Source organism: Mobula hypostoma, chromosome 3, assembly GCF_963921235.1.
Source record: "Mobula hypostoma chromosome 3, sMobHyp1.1, whole genome shotgun sequence".
In the NCBI taxonomy this organism is placed as follows: domain Eukaryota; kingdom Metazoa; phylum Chordata; class Chondrichthyes; order Myliobatiformes; family Myliobatidae; genus Mobula; species Mobula hypostoma.
The window spans coordinates 186,147,774-186,168,959 of NC_086099.1; the positions used below are offsets into that span (position 1 = coordinate 186,147,774).

The following is a 21,186-nucleotide window of genomic DNA, read 5'->3' on the forward strand; positions in this document are numbered from 1 at the left end:
CCTCAACTGTTTCCTGTGGCAGAGAATTCCACAGATTCACCACTCTCTGTGTGAAGAAGTTTTTCCTAATCTCGGTCCTAAAAGGCTTCCCCTTTATCCTCAAACTGTGACCCCTTGTTCTGGACTTCCCCAACATCGGGAACAATCTTCCTGCATCTAGCCTGTCCAATCCCTTTAGGATTTTATACGTTTCAATCAGATCCCCCCTCAATCTTCTAAATTCCAACGAGTACAAGCCCAGTTCATCCAGTCTTTCTTCATATGAAAGTCCTGCCATCCCAGGAATCAAGCTGGTGAACCTTTTTTGTACTCCTTCTATGGCAAGGATGTCTTTCCTCAGATTAGGGGACCAAAACTGCACACAATACTTCAGGTGTGGTCTCACCAAGGCCTTGTACAACTGCAGTAGTACCTCCCTGCTCCCGTACTCGAATCCTCTCGCTATAAATGCCAGCATGATACAATAAAGTTAGACAAAAAGTACACTTTGGCACAACTTTCACAAGATATTGCCTGGTAGTTAAATTACAGGAAGACTGACCTACTTGGCCGGTAAGGAACTTTGCACAAGCCACGCTATCCAGCGCCGATGCCTTCACTCGTGAAAATCTAAAGCATCCACATGTAAAACATGTCAAATTACCGATATTCTAGATTTGCCAACAAGCATAAATGAATTCACATGGATATTGTCAATTAATACTCACCATTCCTCACCATGCCCAGTATCTCTGGGAGGAACTTAATCCCAAAGTCCTACCAGCTTCTTCTGCCAAAATCAAAAATGGTCTCCCCACTATCCTGCACGTGCATAATGACATCACCGTCTCCACTTAAGGCACAGACAGCTATTCTAGCATTACCCGGATGGGTGCCTAAGTACACTGTAAACGATAATGAATAAGAATCGTTGGTCACCTGGTTACATATAATAGTATTTATTTGATTTTTTTTTCCACTGCATGTTTTAAAATGTCTCTGAACTTCAGAGGTCTTTGACAGTAAAAAGCTTACTCCAGGTATGGGACTTCAGGATCGTTTGCCTGAAGCCTAATGACTGTTGCACTTCACAGGGAGGGAACAGCAGCAAGGCCTTGGACCTCCAGGCCAGTACAATGTGTGGCTGCATTAATAGCTGAGAAGTTGGGCGTGGGATGAGCAGTTCGCGGGTTTAAGCACAGGAAGTGGGCTGGTCTGAATATGACCCATTGCACTCTGAGGTTGAACCTCTCTGCAGTAATGTACCATTTTCCTTGTCTGCTCGATATGTGATCACACACTTTATTCAAGATCTTGCCATGGTTGCATCATATGTATTTTCTACAGAACAGCCCATTTCATCATGTTGGGACAATATTTTTCCTTTTAACCTAGTGAATAATTGCATCTCTGTGGATGAAAACATTCTTTCATGAATAAAAATATCTGCAGAACAATCTACCACCTTACAAAATTATAATTTTATACTGTTGTAATGTTTTAGCTGGAATGTTTTGATAAAGGTTAATGAATGCATGAACATTTAAGTTTACATAACCTGACTAATATCACGCAGTGAATTGGAACCCACAGTCCCTCAAGCCTGTCTGTGGATGCAGTCCACATTAATTCACGTTTTTCTCCATGCCACAAAAGCAAAGCAAATGGATCTGTTTTTTTTTTGATAAGCCCATTTTAATACTGTTTACTGCATCAGTAGTTTTCTCATTTGTTTTCAAAAAGTGTGAGTTTTTTTTGTCAGTTTTGTTCAGTTAATTCTAAGACTTTTCAGCCTATTTCTTTCCACTACACTGCAGGAGGCTGCACTTACTTAAGCACAGGAGGAAACACAAGAAATTTTAGGCCTCAAGACAGTGATTAATGTGAGCAAAGCACTTCAGTGCCCTACCCCTGCTGCGTTTGCAGTGTGAGGTGTTTATAGTATGTGGTCCATAGGGAAATTTGCTGAATTTTTGTGAGCAAATCTGACAAGCTGAGGTTGGGTGTACAGTTATCAGTTAAAGCCAATTTTTTTTTAACTAATGCTGAAATGTTATCTAGTCTTAACAGTTAACAATAAATTCTTTTCAAAGTAAAGTAAAATCTGTGACTCAGCTTGTGCCAGACTTGACAGGTTCCGATTTAATCAAACATACTGGTCACATCCACCCTTGCCCAGTTACTCTCTCGATGTAGCTGTTCACTTGACCCTGCTTGACCATGTAGTCTGCCACTTCCTCTAAAAGTATGGCATGATAGTGTAGTAGTCAGTGTAAAACTATTACACAGCAGCACCCAGGTTCAGTTCTGCCACTCTCTGCAAGGAGTTTGTATGTTCTCCCTGTGACCATGTAGGTGCCCTGGCTTTCTCCCACATTCCAAAGGTGTGCGGGTTAGTATATTAATTGGTCACATGGGTGTAATTGGGCTCGTTGCGGTGGAAGGGTGTGTTTCTGTGATGTATCTCTAAAATAAAATGTTTGTCACTGAATGAGATGACATTCTGTTTTATAATAATATTCTTTTTTTAAATCAACAAATATTTTAGCTGTGTGTTGTAGGGTTTAATTGTGGTGCTTTTATGAAGTGGGAAGTTGATATTGTATAAGATATTGAATTTAATGATACAGATTGAATTTTGCAGACCACCAGAATAAAATGTTGTTACACAAATTTAAAGAAAACTTTGGTGAAGTTGATGACAGGTCTTCATTTTGTACATGCTTATAGTTTGATGCAATATTCAATGGGCTTAACATTTCAGAATGATCAGAATCAGGTTTATTATCATAGACGTATATAGAGAAATTTGTTTTGCAGCAGTTGTACAGTGCGTTACATTAAAATTACCATAAGTTACATTAAGAAACATGTAAAATAAATGGTGCAGGAAGAGAGTGAAATAGTGAGCTAGTGTTCGTGGGTTCTTGGTTTGTTCAGAACTTTGATGGGGGCTGGAAGGAACCTGTTCCTAAAACACTGAGTGTGTGTCCTCAGACACCTGTAACTCCTCCCTGACGGTAGTAATGAGAAGAGGACATGTTCTAGATGGTGAGGGTGGATGGTGAACAATTGAACTTATCAACACATGAAATTCAATAAACTTTGTTTGAGAATTTAATTTATCTACATATTTTTAAAAACTATAATCTAATTGACCTTCCTCTCCGACAAGAATCGGAAAACACCCAGTTGTGTGATCACAGTAAGGCTAACATATTTACGACTAGTAAATCATCAGCTGCTGTAAATTAAGGCTGACCTGTGGTTTAAAAAATTACTTCAATTCACAAAGTGAATTTTATGATTTCAGGACATGTCAAAGTGCCGTGTGAAGTTTTTGAAGTGCTTCATGTTATAATAAAGGAAATGAAGTGAAAATCCAGACAGTGCAGTTTTCTGATAATGATTGTGTAATCTCTTTTAATATCGCTGGTTCAGCAATACATCCTGCTCCAGACACTATAGGAAAGCTTTCCTTGAGTGGCAGTATGATCTTTATGCTCAAGTCAAGCTTCAGCACAGAGCTTTCTTAATTGACAGGCATGAAAGTCATCCCAAGAGCTGTTGGGTTTGTGCTTGGCCAAATAAACAGAAATATCAATGGAGTTTGTTGGTGTCTAGTTTGCATGCAAGTTCTTTGAAGCATACGTCAGTGAGTGGCTTGCTGAAGGAGGATATTTTATTGCCATTTTAATTTAATGATGTAACTGTTGAGTACAAAGTACTTTTGATTGTCTCTAACCACAAGGGCTGGACTGCGTTGTGCACAATGATAGCTCTCTTAACTGAGTTCCTGGACTCTGTGTAAGGTGGTAAGTGGGTGATAAATCTCTGGCTAACATCCTGTACTTTAATCTCTCAGGCTTTCCAGAAATGTTCAGTTATGGATGTAGGTTCCAAAACAGTTGCTGAACATCCGAAAGTTGAATTACAAGCCAGAGATGTAAGGTCCACAACTTTATCATCCCCCAAAGAAAAAAAGGTAACATGTGTGGCATCAGAATATGAGCTTGCTATGCTCTACTCATTCCTTCTTTAGTACTAACCAGATCTCTTCCCTGCTGAAGCCTTTACTCTGAAAGCTCTGCAACCAAAGTGTCTTATAAGATTCCTACAGTGACTTTGCACCTACAAATGATCAGTTGCCATGTAACTTTTACCGGGCATTAACTTCTAAAGCTATTGATTTGTAGGGGGACATGTTCCTTCTTATAACCTACTCCTTCTTGTAACTTAGAAATGAATTACATTATTATACTCTAAAGCAGGGTTTCCCAGCCTCGGGTCCATGGACCCATAACGCCATAAGGTATAGGAGCAGAATTAGGCCATTTGGCCCGTTGAGTCTGCTCCACCATTTCATCGCAGCTGATCCATTTTCCCTTTCAGCCCCAATCTCCTGGCTTCCATCTCCCCTCCCCCTGTATCCATTCATGCCCGAACTATTCAAGAATCTCTCAACCTCTGCCTTAAATATGCATGAAGACTTGGGCTCCATAGTTCATGTGGCAACAGATTCCACACATTCACCACTCTGGCTGAAGAAATTCCCCCTCATCTCTGTTCTAAAAGGACACACCTGTGTTTTGAGGTTGTGTCCTCTGTCATAGACACTCACTCCCACCATAGGAAACATCCTTTCCACATCCACTCTATCAAGGGCTTTCAACATTCAATCGGTTTCAATTAGGTCACCCTTCATTCTTCTGAATTCCAGTGAATACAGACCCAGAGCCATCAAATGCTCTTCCTATGACAAGCCATTGGACCCCTCAGTTAATGGTCGGGGTTCATGACATAAAAAAAGATTGGGAACTCCTGGTCTACTGGCTTTGAAGGCTGGGTGGTAACATATCAGTGCTGTAGGGTGATACAGGGTGTGAGCTGGTAACTTGGTTCATTGACCCAGTACTTGGAGAATCCAAACAAACCCCATCCTCAAAATTCAGTGATTTTCCCTTCACTTCTTTCAACGACATCACTTCATAGAACCATAGAACCATAGAACCATAGAAACTACAGCACAGAAACAGGCCTTTGGGTCCTTCTTGGCTATGCCGAACCATTTTCTGCCTAGTCCCACTGACCTACACACGAACCATATCCCTCCATGTATCTGTCCAATTTATTCTTAAATGTTAAAAAAGAACCCGCATTTACTACCTCTTCTGGCAGCTCATTCCATACTCCCACCACTCTCTGTGTGAACTTTTCCCCCCTCACCCTTAACCCATGTCCTCTGGTTTTTTTCTCCCCTTGCCTCAGTGGAAAAAGCCTGCTTGCATTCACTCTGTCTAATTTTATATACCTCTATGAGATCTCCCCTCATTCTTCTACGCTCCAGGGAATAAAGTCCTAACCTATTCAACCTTTCTCTGTAACTGAGTTTCTCAAGTCCCGGCAACATCCTTGTAAACCTTCTCTGCACTCTTTCAACCTTATTTATATCCTTCCTGTAATTTGGTGACCAAAACTGAACACAATACTCCAGATTCGGCCTCACCAATGCCTTATACAACCTCATCATAACATTCCAGCTCTTATACTCAGTACTTTGATTAATAAAGGCTAATGTACCAAAAGCTCTCTTTACGACCCTATCTACCTGTGATGACACTTTTAGGGAATTTTGTATCTGTATTCCCAGATCCCCCTGTTCTACTGCACTCCTCAGTGCCTTACCATTAACCCTGTATGTTCTTCATTGGTTTGTCCGTCCAACGTGCAATACCTCACACTTGTCAGTATTAACTTCCATCTGCCATTTTTCAGCCCATTTTTCCAGCTGGTCCAAGTCCCTCTGCAGGCTCTGAAAACCTTCCTCACTGTCTACTACATCTCCAATCTATGTATCATCAGCGAACTTGCTGATCCAATTTACCACATTATCATCCAGATCATTGATATAGATGACAAATAATAATGGACCCAGCACTGATCCCTGTGGCACACCACTAGTCACAGGTCTCCACTCAGAGAAGCAATTCTCTACCACCACTCTCTGGCTTCTTCCATCGAGCCAATGTCTAATCCAATTTACCACCTCTCCATGTATACCTAGCGACTGAATTTTCCTAACTAACCTCCCATGCGGGACCTTGTCAAAGGCCTTACTGAAGTCCATGTAGACAATATCCACTGCCTTCCCTTCATCCACTTTCCTGGTAACCTCCTCGAAAAACTCCAATAGGTTGCTCAAACATGACCTACCACGCACAAAGCCACGTTGACTCTCCCTAATAAGTCCCTGTCTATCCAAATGCTTGTAGGTTCTGTCTCTTAGTACTCCCTCCAATAACTTACCTACTACTGACGTTAAACTCACCGGCCTATAATTTCCCGGATTACTTTTCGATCCTTTTTTAAACAACGGAACAACATGAGCCACTCTCCAATCCTCCGGCACTTCACCCGTAGACAGCGACATTTTAAATATTTCTGCCAGGGCCCCCGCAATTTCAACACTAGTCTCCTTTAAGGTCCGAGGGAACACTCTGTCAGGTCCCAGGGGTTTATCCACTTTAATTTTCCTCAAGACAGCAAGCACCTCCTCCTTTTCAATCTGTACAGTTTCCATGATCTCACTACTTGATTCCCTCAATTCCATAGACTTCATGCCAGTTTCCTTAGTAAATACAGACGCAAAAAACCTATTTAAGATCTCCCCCATTTCCTTTGGTTCCGCACATAGCCGACCACTCTCATCTTCAAGAGGACCAATTTTATCCCTTACAATCCTTTTGCTCTTAATATACTTGTAAAAGCTCTTTGGATTATCCTTCACTTTGACTGCCAAGGCAACCTCATGTCTTCTCTTAGCCCTCCTGATTTCTTTCTTAAGTATTTTCTTGCACTTCTTATACTCCTCAAGCACCTGATTTACTCCCTGTTTCCTATACATCTCATACAACTCCCTCTTCTTTATCAGAGTTGCAATATCCCTTGAGAACCAAGGTTCCTTATTCCTATTCAATTTGCCTTTAATCCTGACGGCAACATAAAAACTCTGCACTCTCAAAATTTCCCCTTTGAAGGCTTCCCACCTACCAAACACATCTTTGCCAGAGAACAACCTGTCCCAATCCACACATTTTAGATCCTTTCTCATTTCTTCAAATTTGGCCTTCTTCCAGTTCAGAACCTCAACACTAGGACCAGATCTATCCTTGTCCATGATCAAATTGAAACTAATGGTGTTATGATCACTGGAACCAAAGTGCTCCCCTACACAGACTTCTGTCGCTTGCCCTAATTTGTTTCCTAACAGAAGATCCAATATTGCATCCCCTCTAGTTGGTCCCTCTATATATTGATTTAGAAAACTTTCCTGAACACATTTTACAAACTCTAAACCATCTAGACCCCTAACAGTATGGGAGTCCCAATCAATGTATGGAAAATTAAAATCCCCTACCACCACAACTTTATGTTTCCTGCAGTTGCCTGCTATCTCTCTGCAGATTTGCTCTTCCAAGTCTCGTTGACTATTGGGTGGTCTGTAATACAATCCCACTAATGTGGCCATACCTTTCCTGTTTCTCAGCTCCACCCATAAGGACTCAGTAGACAAGCCCTCTAATCTGTCCTGCCTGAGCACTGCTGTAATATTTTCCCTAACAAGCAATGCTACTCCCCCACCTTTCATTCCTCTGCCTCGATCATATCTGAAACATCGGAACCCCGGAATATTAAGCTGCCAGTCCTGCCCCTCCTGTAGCCAAGTTTCACTAATTGCTATAACATCATAATTCCACGTGTTAATCCACGCCCTCAACTCATCCGCCTTCCCCGCAATACTCCTAGCATTGAAATATATACACCTCAGAAGATTTTTGCCACCACTCACAACCTTTCTATCAGCGGATTTGCTTAAACTTTCAACATCATTTATTTTCACCCCAGCCACACTGTCAGCTCTGGCACTCTGGTTCCCATCCCCCTGCAAATCTAGTTTAAAGCCTCCCCAATAGCACTAACAAACCTCCCTGAAAGGATATTGGTCCCCCTGTAGTTCAAGTGTAACCCGTCCCTCTTGTACAGGTCCCACCTGCCCCAGAAGAGGTCCCAATGATCCTGAAATCTGAAACCCTGCCCCCTGCACCAGTTCCTCAGCCACTTGTTCATCCTCCAGAGCATCCTATTCCTACCCTCACTGGCACCTAGCGCCGATTAGTTTTCTTTGCGATGTGATTGTAACACTACTTCTATCCCATTATATTTTCTCTCTGACTCCCACTTTCATTAGGAAAGGAACTTGATGCAAATAGAACATGCAAGTATTTGTCAGATCCATTAACTGTCCAGCATTACTGAACACAGTCTTGCATTTGGTTCCTTCATTGAACCATACTTTTGAATAGAAAAAAACAGAACCATGAATAATGCATTTATGTTCATAAAATAGAACACATGTTAAAAATTGGAAGGCTTTGATGTATTCTGTGTGTCTCATCTGATTAAATAATAACATTATATTTCAGTAACTGGTAAAACAAAGTGTTTCCACATTCAATTAAATGCCTTGTTCAAAGTTAATAGAAAGCCATCTGACAAAAATGCCAAACAAGAATCTATTTCAGAACTTCCCCCTTTAAAAAGTGCTATGCAATTTGCAAGTCTCCCATAATAGTTTATACTAATTTGATTTGATAGAGATCAAAACTTTTTTTTAAGTTTGCAAGATGTTATTGCCAGTAGATGGTAATCCATTTTATTTGCACTCATCTGATTCTTGTCAGATTGTAAAATTTAATCACATAGCACTGTTGTGCTCGCCCTCTGCTCTAATTCCCATAAGTTTAGTGAAAAGCAAAAGACAAAGTAAATTGTAACATCTGGAGAATTTGGATATTTTCAATCCCCATTCCTGTCTTGAGGATTGATAACCTGGTTCTGCCAAAATTAAACTCGGAAGAAGCCATAACTGAAACTGATCACACAACACTATGTTTGCTTAGGTATAAAGTGGTGTCATGCTTAAAAAAAACCTTCACAGATACTGTATATTAGCCATCAATATAGCTACTTTATAAACCACATCAGTGGCAAACATTATATGGTTGTGTAATTTATGGCTATTTCCAAAATTCCATTTTAAAAAAGTTGATAAAATCGTTATGGATGTTCAAGACACTTTGGTTGGTGGAGCTTTGCATGTAAAACATCCCCTTTCTAGCTCTCTAAAATCAAAAGGTAGTCAGTGCTGAGAACAACCTCAGTCTTCCTTTTGGTTTACTTACTGAGAATCAACCGGACTGCAAGCATGGAGTTCAGAGCTACCAGCTACTGCTGGTCCTAAGACTTGGTTCAGTTTTCTAACGTCTCAGAATTTTAGCTCAATACTACTGTGCATTTGAAGTAAATCCTCAGGCTGTTAACTTGCTAAAGCCTTCTATGTGATTTTGCTTGAATCTAAACAGAGTGATATTGATAATATATTGCAATCAACCTTTGTTTTCCTGGTTGATGGAGTGATCTATGTCCATAGCCCATTTCTTAGCAGCAGAAAGTCTCATTTTACTCTCACCTCTTTAACTTTGCTCTGCTTCCTTACTGGTTTAACCCAAACTTTGTATTGATTATGTTTATCAGGAAATGTATTTTGTGATGATAAAAATTAAGGGGACTGGTGCAGCATTTAATGTGACTTTGATTGTTGACGAAAAAATGCATAAAAACTGGTTTTCTACTCAAATTGCTTAGTGTATATTCTGCAATACTAAATGCCTGTCCACGAATCATTGGGTGGTGGGTAACATTATCAAAGTTGAAGGGTCTACATTAATGGAAATGCTGATCATTTCATCCAGTAGATCCAGTCCAGACAACTACCAAAGACGGAAAACCTCTTATTGGGCTGACATAAGGTTCATATGCAAAATAGCAAATTAGTTCAATAAATCAGTAAATAACCTATAGTGAGAAATCTGTGCATACTATTTATAATGGTACAATAATTAAAAAATATAAATTTTTAGACTATAATGTCTGTAAGACCATAAAACTTTAGGAGCAAAATTTGCCATTTGGCCCATTGTGTTTGCTCCACCATTTCATCATGGCTGATTTATTATCCCTCTCTACCCCATTTTCCTGCCTTCTCACCATAACTTTTGACACCCTTACTAATCAAGAACCTATCAACTCTGCTTTAAATAGACCCAGTGACTTGACCTCCAAAGCAGTCTGTGGCAATGAATTATACATATTCACCAGTCTCTAGCTGATGAAATTCCTTCACATCTCCGTTCTAATGGGATGTCCTTGTATTCTGAGGCTGTACCCTTCATCCTGGACTCAGCCACAACAGGAAACATCCTCTGCATGTCCACTCTATTTAGGCCTTTCAGTATTCGATAGGTTTCAATGAGATTGCCTCTTTCTTCTCAACTGCAATGAGTACAGACCCAGAACTTTCAAACACTCCTCATGTGTTAACCCTTTCAGCACTGGGATGATTTTTCTCTGGTCTCTGGCTGATGCCAGCTCATCCTTCCTTAGATGAGCGGCCCAAAGCTTATAGATTTTCTCACAAATTGCAAAAACCACAGTCACTAATAAAGCACAGCTCCTATTGCCTGAATTTGCTTGGTGCTACTGGATTGGGCAGTATTAAAAATTCAAGGTTCTTTTCTTTTTCTGAAGACTTCTTTCACTTTTAAAGGAAGTCCTGACTTTGTTTCCTAATTGATTCATATAATAGAAGCTAATGAGCTCTTTGATTGCAATGCAGAGTTTCTATTTTATTTGCAATCTATTTTTAAACTTCTTTATTTTCACTTTTTAGCAGCTTTCAAGTAGAACCCAAGCTGAAACAGTATTTTAATTTTTATTGTCATAAAATACTTTTCTGTGCAGACTGAATTGATGCTTCGGTCATTGCTGCGGCAACCACCAGCTCCCGCTAAAAGTTGCATGGAAGAGACTTCTGTGCATATCAGCCAGATTTTATTCATTTTTTTGTTGCAGAGCATTCCATTTAAACACCATTTGGATAATTATTTGCTGCATTTTCAGTCAGTTACTAATGGTGATTTGTGTCTGGATTTTTAGTAACAGGGAATCTGAATTGGGGGAGAAAACTTCTATTCCAACAATAAACAAAAGATTTGCAGACTGGGTGACTGAAGATTTCATAAACACTGAAATCGCAGATGTCCTTCAATCTCAAATTTGAATCAATACTTGTTTGCTGTGTATGGTGTGAATTAAATTTATTCAAAGGCATTAATGCTTTGAATGTTTCTTTATTTGTATCATCTTCTTTGGGCTTGCTTGTTGAATATCTCAAACTTTATTGTTGTCTTTTTTTTATTTTGGAGCTTTGGTTAGGCTAGATGCTGCCGGTGTTTCTTTTGAGATCTGATGCTAAGGCTGTTTGTATTTTGATGTATGGTGACTGACCAACACCTTGTCCAATCTGCAACTTATGCTATTCAATCTTTGAGTTATTTGTGGGGATTTGCTCCTGTTTTGTGTGGTCAGTTTTTAACTTGGTGAATGTTTAATGTGCAGTAATTAAGATTTGTAAAGCTCCAAGCTAATATTTTTGTTGACTCACTTCGAATATTTTTGGTTGCATTATGCCTGTGATACACTGCACTGCAAAAAGGTGACTGCAATGTATTTTGCAGACCTTAGGATTACGCTGCTCTGCTTAAATGTAGTTCCTGATTTCCAGACCATTTCTTGTGCAATAACTTTTCATAATCAACTATCCTAGCAGAGACCAGACACTTTTGGCGAACAGGTTATATGCACAGAGAATGAAGCCAAGGCTGTGCTGGACTCTGAAGTGGTAAGTAATCTGAAATGGCAGCATCTGAGAGCTGCTTTCTGTTACAAATTATTAATACCATATTATTAAAAGGTCATTTTGATTCAAAGAAATTGTATTGCAGAATACTTTTTTTATTTGTAGATTTCTCTTTTTTTCCCCTAGGTTTCTTGTGACACTACACTGGCCTCCAATGTGTTTGAATTCTATGATCAGCCAGCACTTACTCAAGTGGAGCTTCAGTCACAGAATGATAACCCCTTACCTTCAACACTGCCGCAGAACACTGCAAAATGCTTGAGTGAAGAACGGATATCTGTGCTCAATCAGACGCATGTTGCCATTCATTCAGCTGAAGATAGGAAAGATGTCCTTCCAGAGAAAGAGTTTATGCTGACAATAGAAACTGATGAATTAAATGTGAAGCTTGATACAAAAAATGGCCTGCAGGATTTTGACTCATTGCGTGGAGCAGACAAGTCAGTTTGTACAAATATTTCCATATTTGAGGAGGTTGTTGGTCAGAGTCTTCACCCCAAGCCGAAGCAAACGAGTATAGCAATGTCCCTGCTACAGTCCACTAAAGCTCCAGAGCAGCACGACTCATTTATTAACAAGTTTGAGCTCCTTGAGCAAGAAATGCCATCAGCTGAGATGCATAGACAGAAAGACAACTATAGCCAGCAGGTGGTATTGAGACAGAAACCCCTCCAAAACATTACCATTAAATATCAGGATGATGTTGAATCTTCAAGCTCTTCTGATGAAGAGTCCCGAACAAGTGATAACATTGCATTCATGATCACAAACACTGAAGTCCAGGCGCTGTCCAGTGGGGAGGTCAGTGAAATTGTGAACAAGAAAGGCGAATACATCCAGACAGTGAACGTAGATGCAAATCAAGAAATGACGGCACATCGAGATAGTTATCAAGAGGCTGGTCAGGAAGACCCAGTGCTCTTCATGGATAGAAAACCAGTCATTATCATCTTCGATGAGCCAATGGACATCCGATCAGCATACAAGAGATTGTCAACAGTGTTTGAAGAATGTGATGAAGAATTAGAAAAGATAATGGCTGAAGATAAAATTGAAGAAGAGAACGAAGAACCTGAAGGGTCCATCCCTGTAGAAACGTTAGATAAACCCACAAAGATTAGTGATGAAGTGCAAATGAAAAGCATTTCTCCTCCCAGGGGTTCAGTACCCAGTGATAAAACTAGTAGCCTGTTATACTTTGGTTCCACTGAAATCAGTGCACCAACAGAAAGTAAATTTGATGAGCCGGAATGTGAGGACTCAAAATCAGATTGTGTAGAAGGGGGCCCATTTTCCAACAAGCCAGACAGCAAGAAAAAGTTTAAATTTAAATTTCCCAAGAAACAATTTGCAGCTCTGACTCAAGCTATTAAAACAGGCTCAAAGACTGGCAAGAAAACATTGCAGGTTGTTGTTTATGAAGATGAGGAAGAACTTGATGGAACAGTGAAACAGCATAAGGAAGCTAAAAGATTTGAAATTGAACAATCCAAATGCAAAGATGAAGCCCCAGAACCAAGGCAATTTAACTTTACTGACGCAACATCTAATCCATCTAGAACTGACCTGATTCGAAAAAATACTTACCAGACCTTGAATAGCCTTGAGCAAACTATCAAACAGCTAGAATCAACTATTAGTGAAATGAACCCGAAGGTGGGAGAGGAGAAGTACACAACGTGCCCTTCGAAGATCAGTGAATTAACTCAAGGACCTGTATCATGGGATGAAGGCAAATCTACTGATTATCTGTTGCATTCCACTACAAAGGCAACTCAAACCACCAAGACCAAACCACCCCTCCTTCCAAAAATCTCCACAAAATCAAGTGAACAGCAGGTGTCCTGTTGTATTTTTTTTTAATCTGCTACATGTGGGTGAAGTGATTCTTCTTTCTGGTTTCTAACACCTGATGCATAACTGGTTACTGGTTTGGTGAGCACTGGTGTTGGGCAAAGCTAATGTTTATTAATCTGAAAGCTAATTTGATCTTTGTTGATTGAAACTGTAATGATGCTTTGGTCTAACTGGGTGTTTGATCTTCAGGTAATGTAAGCTGCTTCTAAAATAACTTTTTTTTTATTTTCCACCTCTGCACTTCTAATCAAGCTTGAATCTGGTTGAAATGGGGACCACATTTCTGTTCCCTGTGCATGTGAAGGTAAATGGATTTCTGTGATGTTTAGGGCAATGGTGATCCACAAGGAGGCTGTTTCTTTTCTGATCTTTTGGAGATTTGCTAATCCACATTGTGATTTAGACCTATTCACAGGAATGAAGATTTTCTGTGCTTTGTTTTAAGTGCAATGATTTGATTTTCTTGTAGGGTTCAAGTGTGATGTCCCCAACCAGCAGAATGCCAGTCTCTGTAGGATCAAAATTACGGCAGCAACAAGGCAGTACAGAAAAAGTGACAAAACAGAAGCTTCAGGACACCCAGCGACAGTTCCGACAGGTAGTTTTGTTCTAGACTCTGGCCAGAAAATTAAGAAGAAAATTAAATTATTTGTGAATTTTAAAGTCTTTTTTTCTTAATGAAATGGATTATATGTAAATGTTGCAGTATCTGATTTTAATTACTCAATTAATTTCTGAATCGGACCTGGTATCGGCTCGTAATTGCTGATGAACTGTGAAATAACTTTTGTCTTTGCTGTAATCCTCTTCAAGTATTTTCCCATTTCTCTATCAGTAACCTCTTGTTGAACATCTGTATCACCTTGTGCAGTAACCGATTAACAAGTAACTTGCTACTGATTTGTTTTCCATTTTCCATCAGAATTTATAGTGTGTGACTTGAATGGCTAAAATAACCAGATTTAACCTATACATCTTAACTAACTACCATAATAATTAATAGTTTGGAATATGAATGACTAGTTAGTTTAATTTCCAAGCTTGCATTCTAATAGTAGAAATGCATGGTTCTAATAATCTCAATATTCATACTGTTTTCTTTTATTTTCTTTCTTTCCACATTTATATGTTGTGGGATTTACCAGGTCCGTTAAACTCCTGCAAGGCTCACCAGGATAATAAGGTTCTGCACTGTTAATTCTCTTGTCCGCCTGGGACTGTTCTGGCAGGTCCCATGGCTAAAATGTTGGTGGCTCTCTGACAAACTTTATATCCTGCCATCTTTGTTTGCAGGCTAATGGAAGTGCTAAGAAACCTGGTGGGGAGAGTAAGGCTACTTCCCCTACTTTACCTGCTTCTAAGATCCCAGCCCTTTCTCCTAGCTCTGGGAAGAGTAGCTCTGTGTCTGGTTCTAGCAATGAAAACACTAACCATCCCAGTACTTCCAGCAAACATCCCTTATCCACTGCTAATTCCCTTGCTCCAACTTCAGGGCGCAATGCCCAAGTTCCATCTGGGTCCCATATTCCTTCTACCTCTAATGGCTCGCTTAAGCTTCATGCTCATAACCCCGCCATAACGGGCAGAGGGCAGCCTCTTTCTTTTCAAAATGGCAGACCCTCTTCATCTTCCTCATCCTCTTGCTCATCCCCGGTTTCTCCAACCTCACTGACTCAAGGGGCGAAGAGCATCCGGACAATCCATACTGCTAGTTTTGCCAGCTACAAGCAACAGAACATCAACCCCAGCAAATCTGCTGTCAAAGAAACGGCATAGAGACATGTTGGATCCATTCCATCTTTAATTTCTTTTCAAAAAGATTGCATTAGAATGCTTTTCATTTCATTATGATTTTGTAAAGTTTCTCACATTGTGTGCAGCCAGAATTAACAGACTGTTGTGAACCTGCGGACACTGAATCCTTTTGTGGTTTCAATGGAAATGTGAAGTAACTTGTAGTGTTTCTCCTGTAAATAATTATTTGAGTTGAGCAGATTCAAAATCAGGTGGTATAATAAAAGAATAGATGTTGAGGTATAATGAACATAGTAGCAAAGACATTCACCTGCTGACAACCTTTTTTTCAAGCACATTGTTTTGTAGACAGAGTATATTTTCACATTGTGCAGTTAGCATTGCTTTAACTATTGTAAAGTTTGAATAACAGACACTGGGATAATGATTTTAAAGCTAAAGCATAAATTATTCTATACTAAATCATCACAATAAGGGGTGGGGGGGGACTGGCAAACTTTAACAGAGTCATGAACATAAGGTCAAAGGTAAAACAGTAACAAGGTAACTACACACACAGCTTGCACTGAATTAAACCTATTCAGTATATTTGTTATTAGACTGCTATAGTAAGAGTATGACAAGTGCTTTATTTAATGCTTGTTTCTAAATTCTAGCAAGTGGATTTTACCTGCAGCTAATAATGCTAAGTCATGGACAACTACCTGTAGCTTAAGGAGATGATCTGTTGCGTGTTTATTGACCATAACGAGCTGCATATTTCATTAAAGGAACAAGTAATCAATACTCCGAATTACGTCTCTGTTTCCATATTGAGAGTTCTTATCAATAATAGTGCTTCACATGATGATGTAAAAGGGACATGATGATGCCAATCAAATACATTGTTTGGATGAGTGCGAGACTGGTGTAATGTTGTAGATATACTATCTATGCTGTACTGCCATTCTCTCAATAATAAAACTATATAAGTATTGTTTTTTTGGCGTGATGGATGAAATTCTGTTTCCTATTTTGCATCAGTTTTAATGTAAAGGTGATTATTCTTTCTATTTGCTGCAAACTTTGTACTTCCATTTAACAGTCCTTAAGATATCATTATAAAAATTGTTTTTTTAAAACTAATTTTAAGCCTAGTTTCAAGAAAGTGAAATCTAGTTGCGGTTACCTACTAAAAAATGTTAACCTACATTAAGAGACTTGTAAAACTGGCAAACCTATATGTTTTGTGTGTATATGAAGTTATACACAATATCTGCTTATGAATCTGCAGGGATGCTTATAGTTTTCACTCTAGTACCAAAGTTTGTTTATTTGCATGTCTTTTTATTATAAGATATATTTTAAGAAACAGATGGGTATATGTGATCTATAAGATGGGGCATGTTTGCACATCCAGAGGTTTTTTTTGTACATAGTTTTGTTATTTGTAAAACATATTATATTGTAAAATACGGCATTGTGGTGAACTGCAAACTCTAGCCTTGTGAAGAAGCAATGGAAATAAAGGGCCGCATGCTTGTAGTTCTATCTTTTGTCATTTGAGTAATGGTATGTTGATCAGTATAATTCACCTGAGGAATATCAAGAGTCCATTTCCCACCCTTCTCTTACACTCTCTGGGTCTACCTGTCTCTGTACTTAGTTTCCAGTTGTTAAAATAATCAATATATAAAGATACTTCATCAATGACAGCAGAAGGTTGGTACTCCTTTGGGAATCGACTGAGGAGGCTGCACTTTACTACAGATAACCCGCTGGATCAGCTATTCAGGGAGGTTGTGTTTGGCACATTGGGAAATCAATATTTCCAATCATAAATGAAGAGAACCAATCCTGGATGGAACATCACCCTGCCACCAGCTGTTACCCTGCATATTCCAGTGTTTAAAAAGCTTCAACAGAATCCTGTGCTATATTTAATAAAGTTGACATTTTGAAAGAGGTCGCAAATCATAAATTTCAATTCAAACAACAGCTGAATCTGTTTTGCCTTTATTTGTTGCATGTCACGTTTATATTCCAGAGCACTTTAAATGAAGACTAGGAGTCCCAGTGCTGCTGAAGAAGTGCAGCAATGAGTCAAACTGCTGCGGATATTGGACATTGGAAATAAAGCAGAAATTGTTGGAAATACTCTGAAGGGCAGGTAGCGTCTGCAGAGAAATAAACGGAGACAACAATTACCTTTCACCAGATTCAGCTATTAACAATAGTTAATGCAAACAGAAAATACTGGAAACACTCAGTATGGTAAGCTGCACAATGGAAAGAAAAGCAGAACATAGTACAATACAGTACAAAAATAGGCCCATTGCCTGCATTTGGTCCATGTGCCTCTGTTCCAGTCTATTCACTCATCTGTCTAAATGCTGCTTAAACAGATCTACTTTTATCACTTTCCCAGGCAGCACGTTCCAGACACTTACTGTTCTCTGCATTTTTTTGTTGAAGGTACTGCATTGTCATTAAACATTTTCCTCTCACCTTCAGCCTGTGCTGTGTAGTATTTGATATTTCCAGCTTTGGAAAAAAGACTCCTGACTATGTAGCCTCTTATAATTCTATATACATCTGAGGTTGCCTCTCGGACTCCGACACTCCCAAGTTTGTACAGTTTCTCTTTACAGCTCATACACTCCAATCCAGGAGAGCTTCTTCAGAGCTTCCACTTCCTTCCTATAGTGTGGTGATCAGAACTGCATGCAGTACTTCAAGTGTGTCTATCTAAAGTTTTATTCCACTGTAACATGACTTGCCAACTGTTACGCTCAGTGTCCCGACAGATGAAGGCAAGCACATTGTACTCCTCCTTTACCAACCCATCCTCCTGTGTCACCACTTTAAGGGAGCTATGGATTGGCAGCCCAAGATCCCTCAGCATGTCAAAGCTCCTCAGGGCTCTGACTGTATACTGTATACTTTCTTCTTTCATTTAACTTCCAAAATGCATCACCACATACTTTTCTGCTCACACATTTCCATCTGATCACTATCGTGCTGCATCTATTGCCAACCTTCCTTACTATTTACAACATAAAGATCTTTATTTATTTATGACATTTACACCAAAACATATAGTGAAATGTGTTGTTTGTGATAACAATGAACACACTTTAGGCAGTGCTGGAAGCAGCTTGTAAGTCTTGCCACACATCAACGAAGCATGCCCACAAAGCTCAGCACGACAACACAGTACACAACAAACAACCCCCATTTGTCCGCCCCTCCCTCCTACCCACCCATGCACATACATAGTCCTCCAACCCCGGACAGGCCGTCTTCAGCCTCTAGCGGACTCAGACTCGGCCTCACAGACATTGGGCTTCAGCTTCCCCAGTGGATTCACGGTGATTCACAGACTTGGGGCTCTGGCCATCGGGCTTTGACTTCTGGGCTTCTGTTCAACCTTCAGGCCTCAATCTGCAGTATCAACCCCAAGACCCAGTGATCACCAAACATTAGACCTTGAACTGGATACTCAACTTGTATATCCTGGGGATCAATGGACCTCGTCCTTCCTGCTTGTACAGAACTCCAACTGCGGAACCTCACTGACCCTGGGGGGCAGGGGGGTGGAGGTGTGAGAAGGTACACCAGCCCTTGGCCTGATGGCTGACCACAGGTGTCTCACATCCATGTCAGTGGCCTTTGAACGCAGAATGGCTTAGACTCCAGCCTGGCCCCTAACCCTCCCTCTGTCTCAAAACCATTCCTTTGAACCTAAAGAAGCAACTAAAAAAACACAGCTAAACCTCGATGGAGATGACATCTCAGCGCCATCTTGATTTGTAAATCAATTAACAGAGGTCTTGACATTGATTCTGTATTAATATTTCAAGTCAAAGGCCCTTCATCTTAAATGTTATGGTCGTTTGCTAGTTTTTGGTATGTACATTTTAAGTTTGTATTCTTGAGCCTCCCACCGATGAATCAGATTCCCATGTTTATTTAGTGAATCTAGAAGCTTCCATCTTGCAACTGCCTTGAAGTGTAAACATGGGAAACTGGTTTACTGAAATCAGCAGCAGTACGTCATAACTCCAGGTTTTCCTTTTGATCGTGCATTACCCATAAATGCAAAAGTCCATTTCTGCTTGTCTGTGTGGCAGAACTAAGTGCCCTTTACCAAGGTCAACCACAATTTTATTCAATCTGATTCATGGCATCCAACTCTAATGTGGATTTTGGCCCCTCTGTAGAAAGCATCAGGTACTGCACTCACAAATTCAAAGTTTCATACAACTCACCAGATGCTCTTCTGGGTTACATACTTATTGAGTAATTAAATATTCCCTGAATATTATTATGGAAAATGAATGTAGTAGCTTCTTTCAGTCAGTAATCTTATTGCAAAGCTTATTGCAAAGTTAGGGATTTAAAAATGTTGTCATTGCTCCCACTGCTGACAATTGCCCAGGTTCTGATGGACTTCATTCAGGGACCTTAAAAGAAGTGGCTAATTACAGGTTTTACTACTGCAAAATTCCCTGGATTTTGGGAAGGTTCAGATAGATTGGAAAATAGTAAATATAACTGATTTGTTCAAAAAGGGCAGAAAACAAAACAATGCAAGAAACTCTTGGCCATTTAGCTTGGTATATCATGGGTAAATCATCTGAAACTGTACTCGCAATAATAAAAACATAAATGTTTAAAGATGTATGGCAGGGTACCAAAAAAATTCAAGGGAGGTTCAACATTGTTTTGTGAAAGGGATCTTAAGTTTGAACATTGTATTGGAGTTATTTGAAGTAATGTGGGTTGTGGATAAAGAGGAACTGGTGCTTTATGCAATTCAGCTCCCTGAAAGCATTGATAAGGGATTGCAACAAAGTCATCGGGAAAAGTAAAATCTGGTGGTACAGGAGGTAAGGCATTCCTCGTGAAAGGTAAATTATTCCTTGTGTGTCAGTGAGAGGTAGGTACTGGGTGCTGTTGGAGGAAATGTCGGGAGTATTTAAAAAAGAGATTGGGATTAATATAAATGGATTGAGAATGAATGGAATGGGCTGAAGGGCTTGCAAAGCTCTTGATGGCTCCATAAATTGAAAAAGCGAATAACCTTTCCTGGCAAACAACAGGAATTCTGCAGATACTGGAAATTCAAGCAACACACATCAAAGTTGCTGGTGAACGCAGCAGGCCAGGCAGCATCTGTAGGAAGAGGTGCAGTCGATGTTTCAGGCCGAGACCCTTCGTCAGGACTAACTGAAGGAAGAGTGAGTAAGGGATTTGAAAGTGGGAGGGGGAGATCCAAAATGATAGGAGAAGACAGGAGGGGGAGGGATGGAGCCAAGAGCTGGACAGGTGATAGGCAAAAGGAGATATGAGAGGATCATGGGACAGGAGGTCCGGGAAGAAAGACAAGGAGGGAGGGGGGACCCAGAGGATGGGCAAGAGGTATATTCAGAGGGACAGAGGGAGAAAAAGGAGAGTGAGAGAAAGAACGTGTGCATAAAAATAAGTAACAGATGGGGTACGAGGGGGAGGTGGGGCCTTAGTGGAAGTTAGAGAAGTCGATGTTCATGCCATCAGGTTGGAGGCTACCCAGACGGAATATAAGGTGTTGTTCCTCCAACCTGAGTGTGGCTTCATCCGATTGTTTCTATTTTAGAGATTAAAGAGACCAGGAGGGCTGGGGTCATGGACAGATGTGAACACAATGAGACGGATTTGGAAATGATGGTATTGTTGGACTGAGCTCCATCTTAAGGGAGTATGGGAGGAAGCACAGGGTTATCGGATAAAAAGGTCATTGTTAGAATACTGGTAGT

The 21,186-nt window shown here is 40.0% G+C and overlaps 1 protein-coding gene across 13 annotated transcripts in view; it reads left to right on the forward strand.

Moving 5' to 3' along the window:
* LOC134344445 (sickle tail protein-like) overlaps positions 1-17,855 on the forward strand; it is a 706,462-nt gene extending 688,607 nt beyond the window's left edge. For 7 of the 13 annotated variants that reach the window (XM_063044246.1, XM_063044249.1, XM_063044247.1 and 4 more), the window contains 5 exons: positions 3,845-3,964; positions 11,705-11,779; positions 11,924-13,636; positions 14,124-14,252; positions 14,948-17,853. In XM_063044246.1, the coding sequence (XP_062900316.1) occupies positions 3,845-3,964; positions 11,705-11,779; positions 11,924-13,636; positions 14,124-14,252; positions 14,948-15,430 (2,520 nt within the window). In that variant the 3' untranslated portion in view covers positions 15,431-17,853. Of the gene's footprint in view, positions 1-3,844; positions 3,965-11,704; positions 11,780-11,923; positions 13,637-14,123; positions 14,253-14,947 lie in introns of all 13 variants that reach the window. The other 6 variants (XM_063044243.1, XM_063044244.1, XM_063044245.1 and 3 more) reach the window with 3 other exon arrangements.
* The last annotated feature ends 3,331 nt before the right edge of the window (positions 17,856-21,186 follow it).